Source organism: Balearica regulorum, chromosome 12, assembly GCF_011004875.1.
Source record: "Balearica regulorum gibbericeps isolate bBalReg1 chromosome 12, bBalReg1.pri, whole genome shotgun sequence".
In the NCBI taxonomy this organism is placed as follows: domain Eukaryota; kingdom Metazoa; phylum Chordata; class Aves; order Gruiformes; family Gruidae; genus Balearica; species Balearica regulorum.
In genome coordinates this window covers 14028931-14045569 of record NC_046195.1, presented here as the reverse complement: position 1 = coordinate 14045569, position 16639 = coordinate 14028931, and the positions used below count along the sequence as shown (strand labels likewise).

General features: G+C 37.2%; 1 protein-coding gene across 1 annotated transcript; it reads left to right on the top strand.

Moving 5' to 3' along the window:
• Window positions 1–8601: 8601 nt before the first annotated feature.
• On the top strand, window positions 8602–16293 carry CFAP161 (cilia and flagella associated protein 161). The gene is made up of 7 exons (XM_010304698.2): window positions 8602–8680; window positions 8818–8907; window positions 9080–9315; window positions 10593–10677; window positions 11529–11687; window positions 12800–12873; window positions 13837–16293. Exons 1-7 carry the CDS (start codon window positions 8618–8620, stop codon window positions 14003–14005), a joined length of 876 nt encoding a protein of 291 aa, XP_010303000.2. The 5' UTR covers window positions 8602–8617; the 3' UTR covers window positions 14006–16293.
• Window positions 16294–16639: the final 346 nt, after the last annotated feature.

The window sequence follows — 16639 nt, the reverse complement described above, 5'->3', positions numbered from 1 at the left end:
GGTTTTGCATTTCCTCAGTATACATGGAAAGAAGAATCAGACACATTCTATGTTGCAACCATTTCTTCTTTCAGATAAATGTTTGTTCAGTTTGTTTGCTCTCTTCTTTTTTTTCCCCTTTTTTTCATTTCTTGGCAAGACTTCACAAGCATTTTTGGGGAAGAAAAACAGATTTAAAAATTATTTTTATAAGTCAGTGCAGACTGTATATTAGAAAGTCTTTACTGAAAGTAGGAAAGTATCAAATCTTGTTATGAAAAAATTAGCTAAACTTCACCCAATGGGAGGATGTACCTGCAACTTGTGAAAGGCCTCACCTAATTTCCACAACTCATTGTCACTTTTAGTCACTTTCATGCTTCATAATATGTAAGACAAAGCCAGCAGAAGACGCTTGCTACAGAAATAATGTTATAAATACACTCCCAAATGGGATATAGCTATAAAATATATGTAAGAAACCACAGGATTTTCAATATATCTTTCAGAACAGATTAAGGCACTGACCTTCAATTTTATTGTGGTCTATATTTTAGACAGGGTATAACAAATAAGCACAAGAGGAGAGGAAAAGAGAGCAGTGATTATGAAAAATAATGGATAAAATAACAAAAATATGTATGATACTCAGTAAATACCTGCAGGAATTCATATCAGCAAAAATACCTGTAAGAGTAGAGTCTCATCTGAAGTATCTATGAACTCTCAAGAGACTAAGCAGCCTTGATAGCTTCTATGAAAGAGGGGATTAGGAAAAAAGAAACAAAAATGAATGAAGAAAACAACTTGAGAGGTAGCAAAAGTAAATAAAATGGAATTTGAGAAGAGCAGAACAATGGAAGAGAACAGGAGGTGGTGGTGGGGAATGTTTATTTTAAAGCTTCCTTCTCTGTCATGATAACACTACTACATTCCTTATCAACCAGAACCACATGGTCGGATTTGATTTTTTCCTTCATGCCCTGAGTCTGGAAGAATCAGAAGAATGCCGCTTATTCTCTCATCCAGCCACTAAGAGGCAAACTTTTCTCTCTCCTTACTGCTAGTGTTCAGATCCAGCTGGTCTCCCAAGGTTAATTCACCTTTCTCCTCTCTGAATTCATTCTCACTTTCCCAAAGGCATATCATATGCAGGTGACCTAGATGATAGTTCTTTGCTGTTTCTTATTTTGCACATTCACTAATATTTTGACATAAAAGCCTGCATGGTCACCTAATTGCATATTTGGACTCTTAAGCCTTGGACTTGGCATTCCTGCATGACCATCTCTATTCAGAATTTTTTTATCTCAACGTTGACTCTACTGAATCATTTACATACCCTGTTACATCATGGGAAATCATTCCAGTCTTCTGTATGACACCATTGCGGCTTTAAGTTTTGCCAAAGACTTCTGCCAGGATCAACAGAGATTAAGAAGTGCTTTTTGGATTTAGTGATTGTTCTCCATAAAGAACTCCATCCCCACATGATTTCTGTAAGACAAAGAACAGTTTTTAATGTCAAAAGACTCTGTAAAATGGCACTAAATGCAAATGTATTCCCTCTTCGATTATCATCTTATGCAAATATAAGTCTATTTACTTCAGTGGTGTATCTTGCAACAAGAAGAAAAAACTATCAGCCTTTTCTCTTATCGAATATAGCCCATTAGTTTTTACATCACTAATTTTGTTCTTTCATTTCTTGTTTCCTATAGCTACTACTCCTTAAGGTTGCTCAGAGATAATTGGGGTTTAACTTTCCATGTGAAAGCACTATTTCAAAAGCTAAATGGCCTTGAAATTTCTGCATTTATTTGATATTACTTACTCCTCAGTAATTCCTACTGAGATTAAACAATTTTTCTTAGGGACCGTGTAAGATATGAATAGATTGTATGGATTAGGATAACTCTGTGCATTCTTTTGTATATCTGCTTCTTGCCTCCTAGCTGGATTCCCAAAAGTTTAAATAATGGCAATGTCTATGGCCTGGTGATCTTCAAAATGTATCCTTACCTTCTAATTAGGTCTGCATATATTACTGAAAATCGCTTTCTGCTGTGGGACACATTGTTGAAGGAAGTGGGAAAGCTGCGCTTTCATTTTCTCAGTTAAGATAAACAACACATTTTAAACACCTCTTATTCTGAAGTGAACCTCAGCGAAGAGTTCCCTATGTCTAATGAGACAGAAATGCAGTTCAGCGGTGCTTTCAGGGCTGGCTTTACCAAGAAGGGAGTCCAGACACCCCCTTGCGGGAGCTGCCAGGGCTCTGCGTGAGCTGCACATACACCAATGGAGCAGCACGCTCATCTCAGAGCACAAAATACTATTCCTGCCCACAGATATTCCGCCTCCTTTCAAAAGAGCCCCAACCCTTCCTTTTACACTAATCCCCTTTTTTTTCCCAGCGGGATTCAGGTAAAACTTGGAGAAAACTGGCCAATTCTGCATCGTTCCATTCCACTGAAAAGAGCAAACAGGACCCTTACCAATACTTAAAAGTTATTTCAGCAAAAAAAGTTATTTCCCCCCAGAACAGGTGTTGAAAGAATGAATGGTCTAGCTTTTCATTTTGGACTAGAAAATACACTGTACCTTGCAATGACCATTTCAGTGATTTTGTTATTTATTACATTATTTGTGTTCTGTCTGTTCCTTGAGTCCTCGAGTCCTCAGCATTTCTCTCCCACGGCTCAAAGAAAAGCTACCAACTAAGAACTGCTAATTTACTAACCAATAGCAACAAAGAAATACCAGAATGTTCAGAGTCTCAAATTAGAACAGTTGCCAGGGTCTTCAGACATATAAAATATTTTCTGTAGGCCGTGATGTCTGACATAAACACAGTGCCAGAGTAGGGTCATCCAAATCAAAACCATAAATAGTGGAATGGTGGCAGAAAACATTAAAAACAATTATGATACATGTGTTCTTTTCCCCTTAGGACAAAAGATTCTCATCATGTTCCTTTTTGTTATGCCAGAAATATTTAACTGATTCACGTTTTGTGGTATAAATACATAAGTCAGTTTCTGTTCCTGTTTCTTAAAAGTTCATTTTATGAAGCATACAGATTCATTTGAACCAAAGTATTCTGATCTCTAACATTTCTTTATCTCTGAACCTTGACTACCACAAATAAACTTCTGATTTGGGCCCAGTAGGATACAGCTTCTAACAAGGAAATTTAGCAAATGTTTGAAGATGGACTGACATGCACCTCTAGTGTTATTTGTAAATGTCATTACTTTGCTTCAAGGGACTGAAGCAGATATTTCCACTATGGAAAACTAAGGGAACAGACTGTTTTCTATCTTAACACTACCATCACAGGGAAACAAAAGCCAAAAGGAGAGAATTGAGGTAACCAGGCCATGACTGATGCACACAGGCAATTCGCCACAGAAGATATGGATCATGCTGCAGGCAAGGCTAAACAGGGAAGCAAAGGCAACCCTAAGCACTGTCTATAGTTAGCCCTAAAGTGGGAAGAAAGAGAATGCTCTGGGTTCACAAGAGGTCATGCAAAAACGTTGCTTTTCAGTTTCAGGAGCAGTAGGTTCACATTGGCAGGACTGCATGCTTGAACAACCCCCAAGGTCAAAGTCAGCTAAAGTCATGGAGTTCAGGGCTTATTTTTTTTCCCTCTGGACAATCATGCTATTGCTTTTTATATGCAAAATTTGCTAACAAAATTTCAAAATCTCAAGCATGAGTATTCATGGAAACCAAAGCTTAAACAGATCAGTAAACAAGAGAGACAATGACCTGATTTCCACCCGTTATAAATAGGACCACGCCTCACCCACAATGATTCTGTGTCAGTGCCTGTGGGTGATGACAGAACTTTGTAGTTCAGTAAATACACTCAATATATTGGAAGTAGGGTGGAATATGATTTAACAAAAGTCTCTTCAAGTAGGTCCCTGGCAAGTAGTACTTAAAAGAAGTCAGCTGAGATCATATCATATACATTAAATACTGCAAATTAAATATAAATCTTTCACCTAGCCAACGACATGGCCAGTCTCATTGTTCTGGTCATGATACCTTGGACAAATACTCCATAGCTTGAAAAATAAGATTTTTTTTAATTGCCTGAAGTTAGGCTTACATAGTGCAGAGTCCTGTGAAGACATGAACATAAGCAGCAATATAGCTTTGTTAATGGTGTTCCTGCTTGTGCTAATAAACACAGTAGTTCCCAGCTGAGCTATTTTTTGCCAATGAAAGTATTCTAGCTTCTTCAGAGTTAATACAGATCTCTTTGCAAAATACAATGTTATTCCTTGGAGACATACTTTAATATTTCTATATTCTTTTCATAAGTTACTGCTCCTGAAATGACAACATTTTTTGAGAGATTCAGAGCTCTAGTGTTTTTTCAAGCCCACCTCCTGAAAAAAATTCAGCCAGGCAGAGAAAAAAAATAATCTTCAAACAGCTAACATGAGCAGTCATGATGAAATAGCTCAATGTGAAGAGAAAATATTCCAGTATCGTGCTGGTTTTGGTGGTATAGAGTTAATTTTTTTCGCAGTTGCTAGTATGAGACTATATTTCGGATTTATGCTGAAAACAGTGTTCATAATATAGAGATGTTTTCATTATTACTGAGCAGTGCTTACACAGAGCCAAGGCCTTTTCTGCTTCTCACCCCACCCCACCGGTGAGTAGGCTGGGGGTGCACAAGGAGTTGGGAGGGGACACAGCTGGGACAGCTGACCTCAGCTGACCAAAGGGATATTCCATACCATATGACATCTGCTCAGCATATAAAGCTGGGGGAAGAAGGAGGAAAGGGGGGATGTTTGTCTTCCCATGTCACCATTACACATGATGGAGCCCTGCTTTCCTAGAGATGGCTGAACACCTGCCCGCTGATGGGAAGTGGGGAATGAATTCCTTGCTTTGCTTTGCTTGTGCGTGCAGCTTTTGCTTTACCTATTAAACTGTCTTTATCTCAACCCAGGAATTTTCTCACTTTCACTCTTCTGATTCTCTCCCCCATCCTGCTGCGGGGGAGTGAGTGAGCGGCTGTGTGGTGCTTAGTTGCCGGCCATGATTAAACCATGACAATTATACAACAACTTCGCAAAAGGGCATGCTCTGTACAAGACTAACTTAGAGACCAGTAGAATGAAAATACCATGGAGATGTGGATAACTCAATCCAAACTTGAACTGGCAAGTGTTTGCTGGTCTTAGAAGCTTTGCAAATGGTTCTCTCATCCTAGCAGAATCTTTTGGTTATAAAACACCACATGAGTAATCATAGCAATTTTGGATGTCTTCAACCAGATCTAATACTGGGAAACTTTCCACTTGTGTACCTACATCAGCAAACTTACCACCAATACAACGCACAAGCATCCTGCTCCCCTTTCTTGTAAAAGGAAGAGTGAGAGGCCTTTTTAAAGGATTACTACATTTCAGAAATTACTATACCATGAACAGGTTGATTGCTCCTCAACAACAAACATTGCAGGAAAATTCCACACTGAAATTCACAGCCAAAATAGGAGACACAAGTACAAGTGTCTGGCAAAAAACTCAATCCTTAAATCTTATCGCATAAACAACTTAATTCTTTTTGTGCTGTGAACAGATGAGTGTTTGGGGAACAGGTTAGAATAAGAAACTGAAGTTATATTATTAACAAGCAGATTAATCATTTTAATAGCCAGAAACCTAATAACAGCAAAAGAAAATATTGATAGCTATGCTCTGATTCATAGCACATGTCAGAATAATGCTAGTGTGAAATAATAAAATGAAACTAAACAAATCGTCCTGAAGAACATATGTTTTACTCCTATGCAGTATTATTTAGTCTGTATTGTTAATCAAATTTGGCACATACATAATTTTCAACAGGATACACAAAGGAAAACAGGAAAAAACATAGATACTCTCCCAAGGCAGTAAAGGCAGGTATTAAAAATCCAACTTGTATACGATTAAAGATTGGTTTAGTAATTTTTTCCAGTATGAACACAATTTCATAAATTGCCAAACAGCAGGTACAAGTAAAAATCATATTTTCCACCATGAAATAAGAAGGCATGAGTGGATGAGCTCACAGAAAAACTTAATGCTGTGCCACTTCCTCTGAATAAAGATGGCATACTTCTTTCTTGGACTTCATTTATGTTCGTATTCATTCAGACCTTGCCCTTTTTATGAGATTTGATTAAGTGATGATAATTTGTACTACTGATACATAACAATGCATTTATATATTAAAGTATTTAAAACATGCTCTATATCTCACACATTACTGACAATCTTAAGGCAATTAAAAGCCTAACCAGCCCAGCCTTTTATGTAAACTAATGGCTTAGCTCTATATGCTATTTTGGGTCTTCTCAACCATCTAGTTCTCTTTCATTAAAAAAAGAAAATGAGGAAAGAGAAAGAGGAAAAGAGCTGTAACTCTAGAACAGTAGGGGAAGAGTCTCTGAAAGTACACTGGCTATAATTTTATTTAACAAAGACTTAAAGGAAAAAAGGGAAATACTGGTGTTTTCAGTAAACCAAATATACCTTTAAGTCTGGTCAGTTTGTATGCTGGAGTAAATTAACACACAAAACATGGACCAAGTGTTTCACAAGTACAGCTTTTCTTCCCACCATTTAATAATGCAAACAACTGTTAGGAGTAGATGTAGATTTTATCTGCTTAAAAGGAAACTGAGCTGAGTTGAATAGACCTGTAACCTCTCCTGTAGGAAAAATGTTCAGTTTACAAACACGTTTATAGAGGGCTCTGTTTGTTTGTTTTCATGGAATGCTATGCAATCAGAAATGAAAGTCTTCCAGGTGACAAGGATAAACACAGCATAATCCTACTAAGAGATGCATGGAGATGTTTCTGTACACAATTACATTTTGAGTACAAATACTTCTTTCTATGTAATATTTGCATCAGAATCTGTAAGTAACTGAGTACAGATGGTGCATAAGGCTATGAAACTACAAAAGTTTTCTGTGGACTCTATATTAGCTACATGCACAGTGAGACTGAGTGCATGTGTTCTTAATAATATGGCTGAGTATAATACATAGTTTTATGACAATTTATTACTGAATATTGAATTTAAAATGGCTTAATTCCGAAACAAAAAAAAATTTGAAACTTCTTAGACATTGCACATTGAGATTAGCAAAAGTAAATTCTTTAAGTTCAAATACATTATGCAGTTTTGAACGAAAGTGTGATAAATCCACTTTATCATTTGCACACCAGTCTGATTAACCAGTCACCCTAATAAAAACCTTAGCTCTGTGAAAAGCACGACTGTAATTTTAAGTGCTAAGTAGAAATTACTAGCAACACAGTAAATTAATTAAATGTCTTTTTCTGAAAAGACTTCAGATTTCAAATCACATCTGATACTTCCAAAATTTGTTGGCTTTTGATATTCAGCCAAGATGAACAAAGTTTCCTCTGTATTTCGATTAAAATTTCCAGCATTGCTTCCAGCGCGGCCGTGTAGGAAAGCGTCACTTACCAGAACTGACCACAAAGTGGTGCTATTTGAACAAAAATGGATCTTATTTCGTACTTAAAAGGGTTGGGATGTGCTGAACAACTGTGTAATAACTTTTAGTTTAACAAAACAAAAACCACAACAAGCAAAAGAGCCAGGTTTCATGTGAATTGTTGTCAAAACTGGCTGATGACAACATGAAGCCCAGCTGTCCAGAAAAAAAAAAAAAAAAACAAAACAAAAAAAGCAAAACCCAAAGCACAAACCCCAAAACATTTTCTTTTAAGCTTTTTAAGCTGTCTAGCATTGGAACCTTACAATAGTGAGCTTGCAAGAAAACCATGACAGTTGTAAAGAGATTAAATGTACTGTGCAAGGATCTACACTGTCATTGAAAATCATTGCCTTAAGCTGTCTGGAAAGTAAATGCGTTGTATATTCACTTAGCATATCTTGCCATAGTAGATTTCAAAACTAAAATAGTAACAAACCAAAACATTTGTATTCAAACAATCACCTAATTCATTCAAACTATTCACCAACACCACATCGTTACTGTCATGAACTCATTTGTTGCGTTAAACTGATGCACCTCCTTGACCAACACAGAGCGTAAAAGATACGTGATTATAAATAAAGCTGTAAGACTATAGCTTGGCTCAAATTCTTGAATTTCAGCATCCCTCATTTGTGCAACTGAACCAGGAACAGAAGTACTTCCACGTACAACGATGCCTGGAAAGGCGTAAGCATTGAGGCAGGCCATCAGAAACCCCTCAGAGGGCGTGAGAAGATGAGGAGCTGCTTCGGGCCCAGCAGCATCGCTGCCCTCTCAGCACATCGCTGCAGGCCCTCAAGGGGCTCAGCCGAACCGCCCCAGGGAGCAGCAGGCCTCCTGCATTCAGAGCTGCCGTCTGACTGGGCAAAGCCACAAGGGAGTCCCAATGGCGGCTTCTACTCGCCGAGGCCTTTCCCTGCTGGATGTCGGGCCCTCCCTCAGCGCTTGGGTCAGAAAGAGCCCGCCCCCTGCCTCCCGCTCCCACCCGCTCATTGGCGGGCTCTGCCTCCCCGCGCCCAATCGCTAGCTAGAGTGATCGCCATGGCGACAGCGGACGCCGTGCAGCCTGGGCGGCAGCCATGGCCGCCTACAGACCCGGGGTGCTCATCGGCAACTGGAACGAGGACGCCTGTTTGGAGGAGGTAGGGATGGAGCCGGCCCTTCGCTCCTCTCTGCCTCTTCGCCTCACCGTATTTCCCCCTAGTTCTTTAAACTCACTTTAAACCTGAGATTGTGAGCGCTGGATAACATGTCTGCCCCCTCTCTCCTTTGCAAGCAGGATCGCTTGAGGGATTTTATGCATAAAAGAGAACGAGGAGAACTTTTAATACAGAAAATAAACAAACTTCAAGATAATCTTTTGAAGAAGGTAATTTTTTAAGAAGGTTATGTCAATCCTCTATGACTCCACCTAGAATGGCATAGCTGTTATTAGTGTTCTTTATGCGTTAAAAGTGCTATGGATTAGCATTTTGTGTGCTAAAATACTTCTGATATTAAATTCAGATAATTCTGCAAAAATTATGCATATTTTAATTTAGGTACAGCTGTCAGTATCTAAGGATGGATTTGTTCATTTTGGAGACACTGTGATGCTTTTGAACCCAGACAACAAATCCTCAGAGAAGAATTGCCCTGGAGCGTGCATCAGTCTGACTTTGGCGATTAATCTGGATGAAATGTCCATATATTCGGCTAAATCATTGCAAGCCCCTTGTGGAGTTAGTGCAGCTGAGAGCGTGGACCCTGTGGGTCAAAACACTTTTTGTATTTTAAGGTTTGGTACTTTATTCTGAGTTGTTTTTAATTATTATGTTAGCTTTCAGTATCTTGCTTTGAGAAATACACAACGGAGTTTCCTAATATACAAATGAATTCGAGTAAGGTTAATTTATTTAAGAGTCTTTAACTTGGGTCATGCATTAAGCTTGATTCTGCTCCACACATTACTGTAAATAATTCCAAGGAAGTTTAAATCAGCTTAGAACTGGTGTGAAAATAGAATCGAGTTCACTGCATCATTTGGTAAACTCTGCAGCTGTTTTTAATACGTTCGTATTTCAGCCGTAGATTACAAAACATGTCCGAAAAGCACTTAGTATTATTATTCATTATCCTGCAAATAAGGTCTCTGAAGCAGAAATTTGTGTCAATGCTTTTGCTGTATGTGAAGTGGACAGTGTTTCTGTTGTCCTAAAAAACCCCCCTAATCCAACAGCATATTCTCCCTCTCGAAGACATATGTAATTCCAGCTGTTTGTGGGAGAGGAAACAGAACAGCAGGGTCCTGCTCAACAGCGGGAGGCTCTGCCCGAGTGCATGTACGTAACAATAACAGTGCAAACTAACCCAGGGAATCCTGATGGAGCAAAACACTTTGGGTTAGACCTAAGAAAGGATTTTGATGCCAAGAGCATAATTTAGGCCTTTTAGAACTGCAGCCAAAATAATTTTGCTTCATTGCTGTCTGATCTTAGAGTTATCGGCACTGAATGCTATCAAGTCGCTCGTTAACCAGCTACTAGGTTGATCACCTAAGTCAGTTTTTTTATGCTGAAAATACTTAGAAAGCCTAGCACTTACTTCAGTGATTCTTTAATGTCAGGTACAGAAATTTTTCTGGAAATCAGGATATACCAGGATGTATATTGATGTAATGAACCTAATTATTTAATATCATTTACATATATTATTAGCAACATATGTTAAGTTACAAGCACAAGCACACACTATACTGCTTTTAATCTGTGATTTTTCAGATGGTTGCATTAAGTGTATTTTAAAGGGACCCTCAGTGCTGAATTCTGATTGATTTTTCATCAGATGTTATCTTTCCAGCCTGCATGTTAATATGTTATAAAAAGTAATCAGTCCATTCTGTTTCTATCCTGTTAAATATTTTAACCAGTAAGTCAAGTACGAAATGTCTTTTTGGTTAAGATATTTTACTTATTTTTAAAGGTAAACTTAATGCAAAGTGTTGCCACCGAAACAAAAAGAATAATAAAGCTGATCATTTGAATGTCTCTCTCTTCCTTTTTACGATTTTAACAGTGTTGATGGAGGTGCAGGGAGTGAACCAATTAGATTTGGGCAAAACTTTGTTCTTGGGACAACAGGAGGGTTTTCTGACCAAATGGTAAGGCAATAAAGTTGCAAATGGCAATGGTAGCATATACTGATAGTATGCATTTAATTACTATATGTATGTGTATATATATATAAAGCTGCACAGTGGTTCAACATCTTAGCTTTCCCGAACAGATTCAGAATCATACATAGGTCAAGATAAGCAATACCTGTTCAGAAAGTTTGTGCAACTTGCCTGAGATCAGGTGTGCAGGCCAGGGGAGTTTTAAGCCAGAATGACTGAATAAAGGAGATTTTTAAAAAGAGAAGAAAAAAGGAAATTAAAATTAGCTTGTGAATCATGAAAGAATTCATCATTAGAGGGAGGTTGGGGTTTTTTTTATTTATTTTATTTTTTACTTTAAATAAATCCAAAATGAGAAGATTTCATTTCTTGTGAATCTATAGTAGGTATATGAAGTAACATACTATCCTATCATTCTGAGGGAGCAGGTTTCTATTAAATGTTAATGTTGTTTCCCTCTGCAAGTTAGAAGCAAATAAGACATTATATGTTACATATGCACTCAAAATAAATCACCACAACTTTGAAAAAAATTTTCCTCTCAAGAACTACTTTGGTGAGAGAAAATCTTTGGAATGTAAATTCAATTTTAAATTAGTATTCACCACTCTGCCTATAGGATAGCTACTTAATGAGCTTATGAACAATATAGAATCTATGTAATGCATTTTGTCTGTGTAGCTTTCGCTTGGCAGACTGATTTTTCAGGAGCCGAGAGAAATTTTTTTGTGTTGAAAAATATTTTTAAAAATTCATATCTTGTTTCTTTTTCTATTTGCATACTGTCCTTATTTATATATTTATATACTGTCCTTAATATGTATTTTTATTTGCAGTTATATCTAGCAAGTGACCATAAATCATTTACAAGATTTGCTAAAAAATCTTACCTTCAGCAAGTATTTTTGACAGATGAGCTTTCCTATTTGACTTGCTGGCAAGCTACCTTCTTGGATCCACAACTGCGTCTCGAATATGAAGGATTTCCAGTTCCTGTAAGAAATTAAAACTGTAAAAAAAGTTATGAAGATTTAATTGAAATGGTAGATGGTGTACTTAGAAAAAAGTTGTGTCCAACTTATTCACATATTTTCTTTATGCAGGTTCTGACCTGTAATTTTAGGAAGGGGGAGAGGGGAGGAACAATCTCGTTAACCAGGGAATCTGCAAATACAACTATTAGGTTCTGGTATTCATTTTGAGGTTGACTTGCTCAGTTTTTCTCATCACATTTTTTTAAAGGTCAACATTATCATGTTGTGAGGATGCAGTACTTGGAATCTGCTTTTCAGGACTTCTAAGCACTAAATTCCATGTCCAATATTAGGACTTGTGATTAAGAACTCCTGTACATTAAATTTAAAAAAAAAAAAATTAAAAAAAAAAACCCAAGGCATCTGAATAAGTGGATGCTTTTCCAAATGTGGCTTTTAACCTTCTGTAAATACATTAAGCAGATGCAGTATTTTCCTGTTCCACGTAACTGCTAGGCTTCCTGAAGTTCTGGGTATATAGCAAAATATCACAACTACAACCGTTCCTCTGCAGCCTTGAACTGTGACTCATTTACACAGAATCAGCTCGCTAATAAACACGGTCAAAATCATGTGATTGTCAAAGACAACATTCTTTATTCACAGTATTGGCAAATGAGGGTGCCTAAAAATTAATTCTGTTATACATAAAAAAAATACAAAAGGTCCATTTCTAGGCTGTGTCCCCAAACCATCTGGATCTCTCATATGGCAAATACCAATTGTAAGCGGAATTACCCTGATGGCACAGGCCACTGGAATAACTCTCTACTACTTGCTTGGCTTTTTTTTTTTTTTAAGTACCCAGCACAATGGAGTGGAATGGAATGTATTGGACAGGAGAATGTGTCTGACCTGAGGGCTAAGCATTTGGCTGGTCTTAGCTATTAAGACAGTTGTGTCAAGAACTGATAGGGTGTAAAATGTCTCACTATCAATGTGCAGTGGTGTCAGAGCGATACAGAGCAATGCGGGTTTACACTAAGCAGGAAATAAAAACAGTTCGTTTGAATAAGAAAAGCTAGAATTAGTGTAAAAATGTCTGTCAAGTGTCTTCCCTTGTTTTTTTCCAGGCAAACTCTAAAATTATTATTACTCATTGCCGTACTAATCGGAGCTTAGCTGTTCCAAGGAACTTTTGGACAAGGTAAGAATAATTTGTAACTGGCAGGGATGTACGTAATGATGTGCCAACATCAAGAATTACTGTAAGAAGCAAGATAGTTGCTTTAGGAACGCACTGAGGAAATGGAAAAGAACGCAGAATGCACATTCTCCTTTCCCTTATTTTATTTCTGGGCTATAATATGTGCCACTGAGATGCTGCAGACAATCAGCTCAGTCTTATTTGTGTTTTTTTTTCTTTTAAATTCATATCATATCATGCGTCTAGCCTTTTCTAGTTTCTTGGTGGTTCTCCCTTTGAATATCTTGAACAACTACAGTTGTTCGGGGGTTTTTTTTAAAGAAAAATTGGTATACTAAGCAGTGTAAGGAGTAATAGAACTAAATACAAACACACTGTATAAAACTGTATGTTGCTCATGTCCATATGAATCAATCCCTCAACAAACTGAAGTTATTCCCGCAATTCAAGTTCATATGTGTGCATTAAATTAACATTGATTAAGCATTGTTAAGGGGTATACCAATTGTTTCCCATTAAATTCTGAGCAAGATCTGACTGAGGATTTGTATCAAGTTTTTGAGGATGAAATGTGCTCTGAAAGTTTGAGGCTGAAACAGTTATTAAGTAGCCAGAGTCTTCCTCAGGCAGACAGGAAAGGTGATGTGAATGATGACTAGAACCTAACCAGTTTGTTCATGCCGAGCTGGTGTATCGGTGTCTTATACTGACGGGGCTGCTTTAGCTCTGAAGCTAGAAAGATGGTGTTTCCCTTTGATTTTAAATTCCTGAATTATTCATAAGAAACAAAGTGGGCTATTGTGTTTCTTGTAACAGTCTGATATTTAAAAGTGCATAGTGATATTTCTGAATAAGCCAAGAGAAACATGAGAAAATCTTGAACAATTTACAGATAATGCAGATTTGCTGAATTTATGTTTATATTAATTCCCTCTGCCCATCCCCTTTTCTTTGACTTTGCAGGTCTTATTTTGGAAAAGAGTATGAAGTAATTTGTCACACTTATCTGGACTCCCATAAAGCTGAAGAAGATAAGAATTACTGGGTAATAGTTACAGGAAATCCCAGTGATGAGGGTGGTACAATGACTGATAGACCCAACCCTCACCCAGGGGGGGATCAGAAAGAATGAGTTTTGTGAAGAGACATAGAATATAATATTCCCAGACTACAGCTGACAGAAATTGATGAGATTCTGATTGTTGGGTTTTTTCTGTTCAAATTTTAGTTTGAGAGATGTTTGTTTTAAAAATGGAAATTAAATTCTACCACTAGTAATATTGCATAATCACATTAGCTCATCAAGGTTATACAGTGGGCAAAAACTAATAAAATTTGATGAACCATGCACAACATCAAAAATTCATGAATCAGGACGGGTTCATTTTCCCATTTTCACCTTCACTAATGGCAAAAGATGTTAGAATCCAGAAAATCTAATATATTTTCACTACCTTACTGGCCTTCAGAGTGCCTTTAAACAATTCTTCCAAAACCAAACCAGTGTCACACTTTTTAAAAGGATGAGTGTAGAGTTTCCAAAACACTGAAAACCAAACTCATGCAAGTTGTCATGGGATACTTTGGCATTTAAAGTTCATCTGAAAGAAATTTGGTTGTTAAGCTTGTTCCACACTCTAGCACAATGTTCCTGATTATTGAAAAATCACCAGTGAAGTCTCTTTATTTCGAGATTGGTGTCAGATTTATGGGAATTAATTAAAAAACATACAAACTAAGTTTTTTGGCTTTGTCCATGTACTCTAAACATTTAAATGCCAAGTAATCAAGAACTTGAGCACAGTGATACAGACTAGAGACTTCCAACAGCCTTATCTATGCCTCACCATGTTCCATTTGCTTCCCAGCCTCAGAATTTTTCAACCCAAAATCATTTCTACCAAGTCTGACAGCAAGGTAAAATTATTAAAGAAAATTAAGCCCCCACAAGTTTCATGAAAATAAATGGCAAAGTAGAAAAAGAGCAAGAGACACTGTAAGTTTATCCAATAAGAAAAAGATTGTAGTCTATGTTCATACCTGGTTAAACACCAGACAATCACCATGAAAAAAATGGCCCAAGAATGGTAAAAATTTCAGCTGGAACTCATATTTTCTTACACAACAAAATCAACCAAGCATGAGATGCAAAGACTTGGAAAACAGATGTCATTCCTTCATAGAGTTACCTGTCTTTATACGGAAGCTAAAACAGCACCACAGAGAATCTTCTTAATGTATGATATTGCATTATATCCATTTAGTAAAGCTACATGTATACATATTGCATTTCTTACTGTACCACAAGAGCAGGCTCTTTCTGCACAAAGTCAGTCAATTTCTGAGTAAAACACTACATAAATCTCCATTCTCAAAAAGGATTCCAAAGATCTTCAATGTTCATAAAGGTCAAATAAAACTTCTTAAGTTTTACCAAAACAAACCCATTAAACTTTCACTTTTACAAAAGAAGGGACCAATCCAAACATGTTGTGTCTTCAAGCTCTGTCCCAGATAGATCGTTTCAAACCCACTGGCAAGGCTTTAAAAGTTCTTGCCTTTATTTAGTGTAAGTTAAATCAGCAGACTGCAGAATATGCTAACTAGCACTTGGCATACAGGGTCTCAGAGCAGGAGACAGATTACAGTTCTGTGACATGCGGGTTTGCTTTGGGGGAGTGTATCACAGAGGACAGTTTTTGAATCACGCTGCTCGTGTGCAAGCCTTCACAATCTGTTACAGATGGGGTACTGTAGAGGAAAGTATCTTTAGGAACTTTTTCTTTCACTTTCTATGTAAAGATATGAAACCTGACGTGTGGCAAGCAATGTATGTTTTTATAGAGGCACTGTTATTACTCCACCTTACAGAGATTAAAATTCTGGACATTTAGATTGACATAATCCTGCTTTGATTTTGTAGGTATTAAACTAGAAAAACTTAGGCTGTGTGAGTGCACCGCAGTGTTTCTAATTTGACCGTTGTGGACACTTATTGGTATTAGGGATAGCTGTTTCAAATCTGGCAAAGTCTCTTTCCTCTGGGTTAAATGTAAGAAACAAGAAGAGGCCTCAAAACAAAACTATTGCTGAAACAGAGCTTCATGTGAACTCACGCAGGAATGAGAACTGTGTGGGCAGATGCCTTGGCCAGTTAATGTTATGTATAGGAGTGTTTGTGCGAGTGTGCGCGCATTTGTGTGGGAGAGGAGCAATGCAGGCTGTACAAAAACAAGTTTTGTAAAGTCTTAGAGGAAAACCAAAGAGATAAACAGATACAGAAATGAGTACAAGAGTGGGTAATGTTGGAATTAGGGGCTGATTAAAAGTGGCTTCGAGACTCTTGTGTGTGTTTTGTTCAGTCTGTGCTCATGAGAAAGGACTTCCTGAGCTCTTGGAAAATAAACAGGATTGAATCAACAATTCCTGATTCCATTATCAGTTTTTCTTCTTATCTAATACAGTTTTAAACCCACAGATTTGTGCATGGCTCATATAATACATATTTATAATTCAGCTGATTCATGATATTGAATACAGATATTTATCTGTTACCTAGTTTTTCTTTTAAAAACTGTTTTTTACACTTCTTAATATTGTCCACATGATGGCACCACATTTTTCTAAACAGCGCAATTATTGCTGTAAAGTATGTAAAACAACCTGAAATGTTTAAATCCAAATGAGTTCTCGATACAATGCCACAAAAGCTAACCAAGTTAAATCAGGCTTGAATTCTGGGCTAAATGTCATTAATGTTTCATCA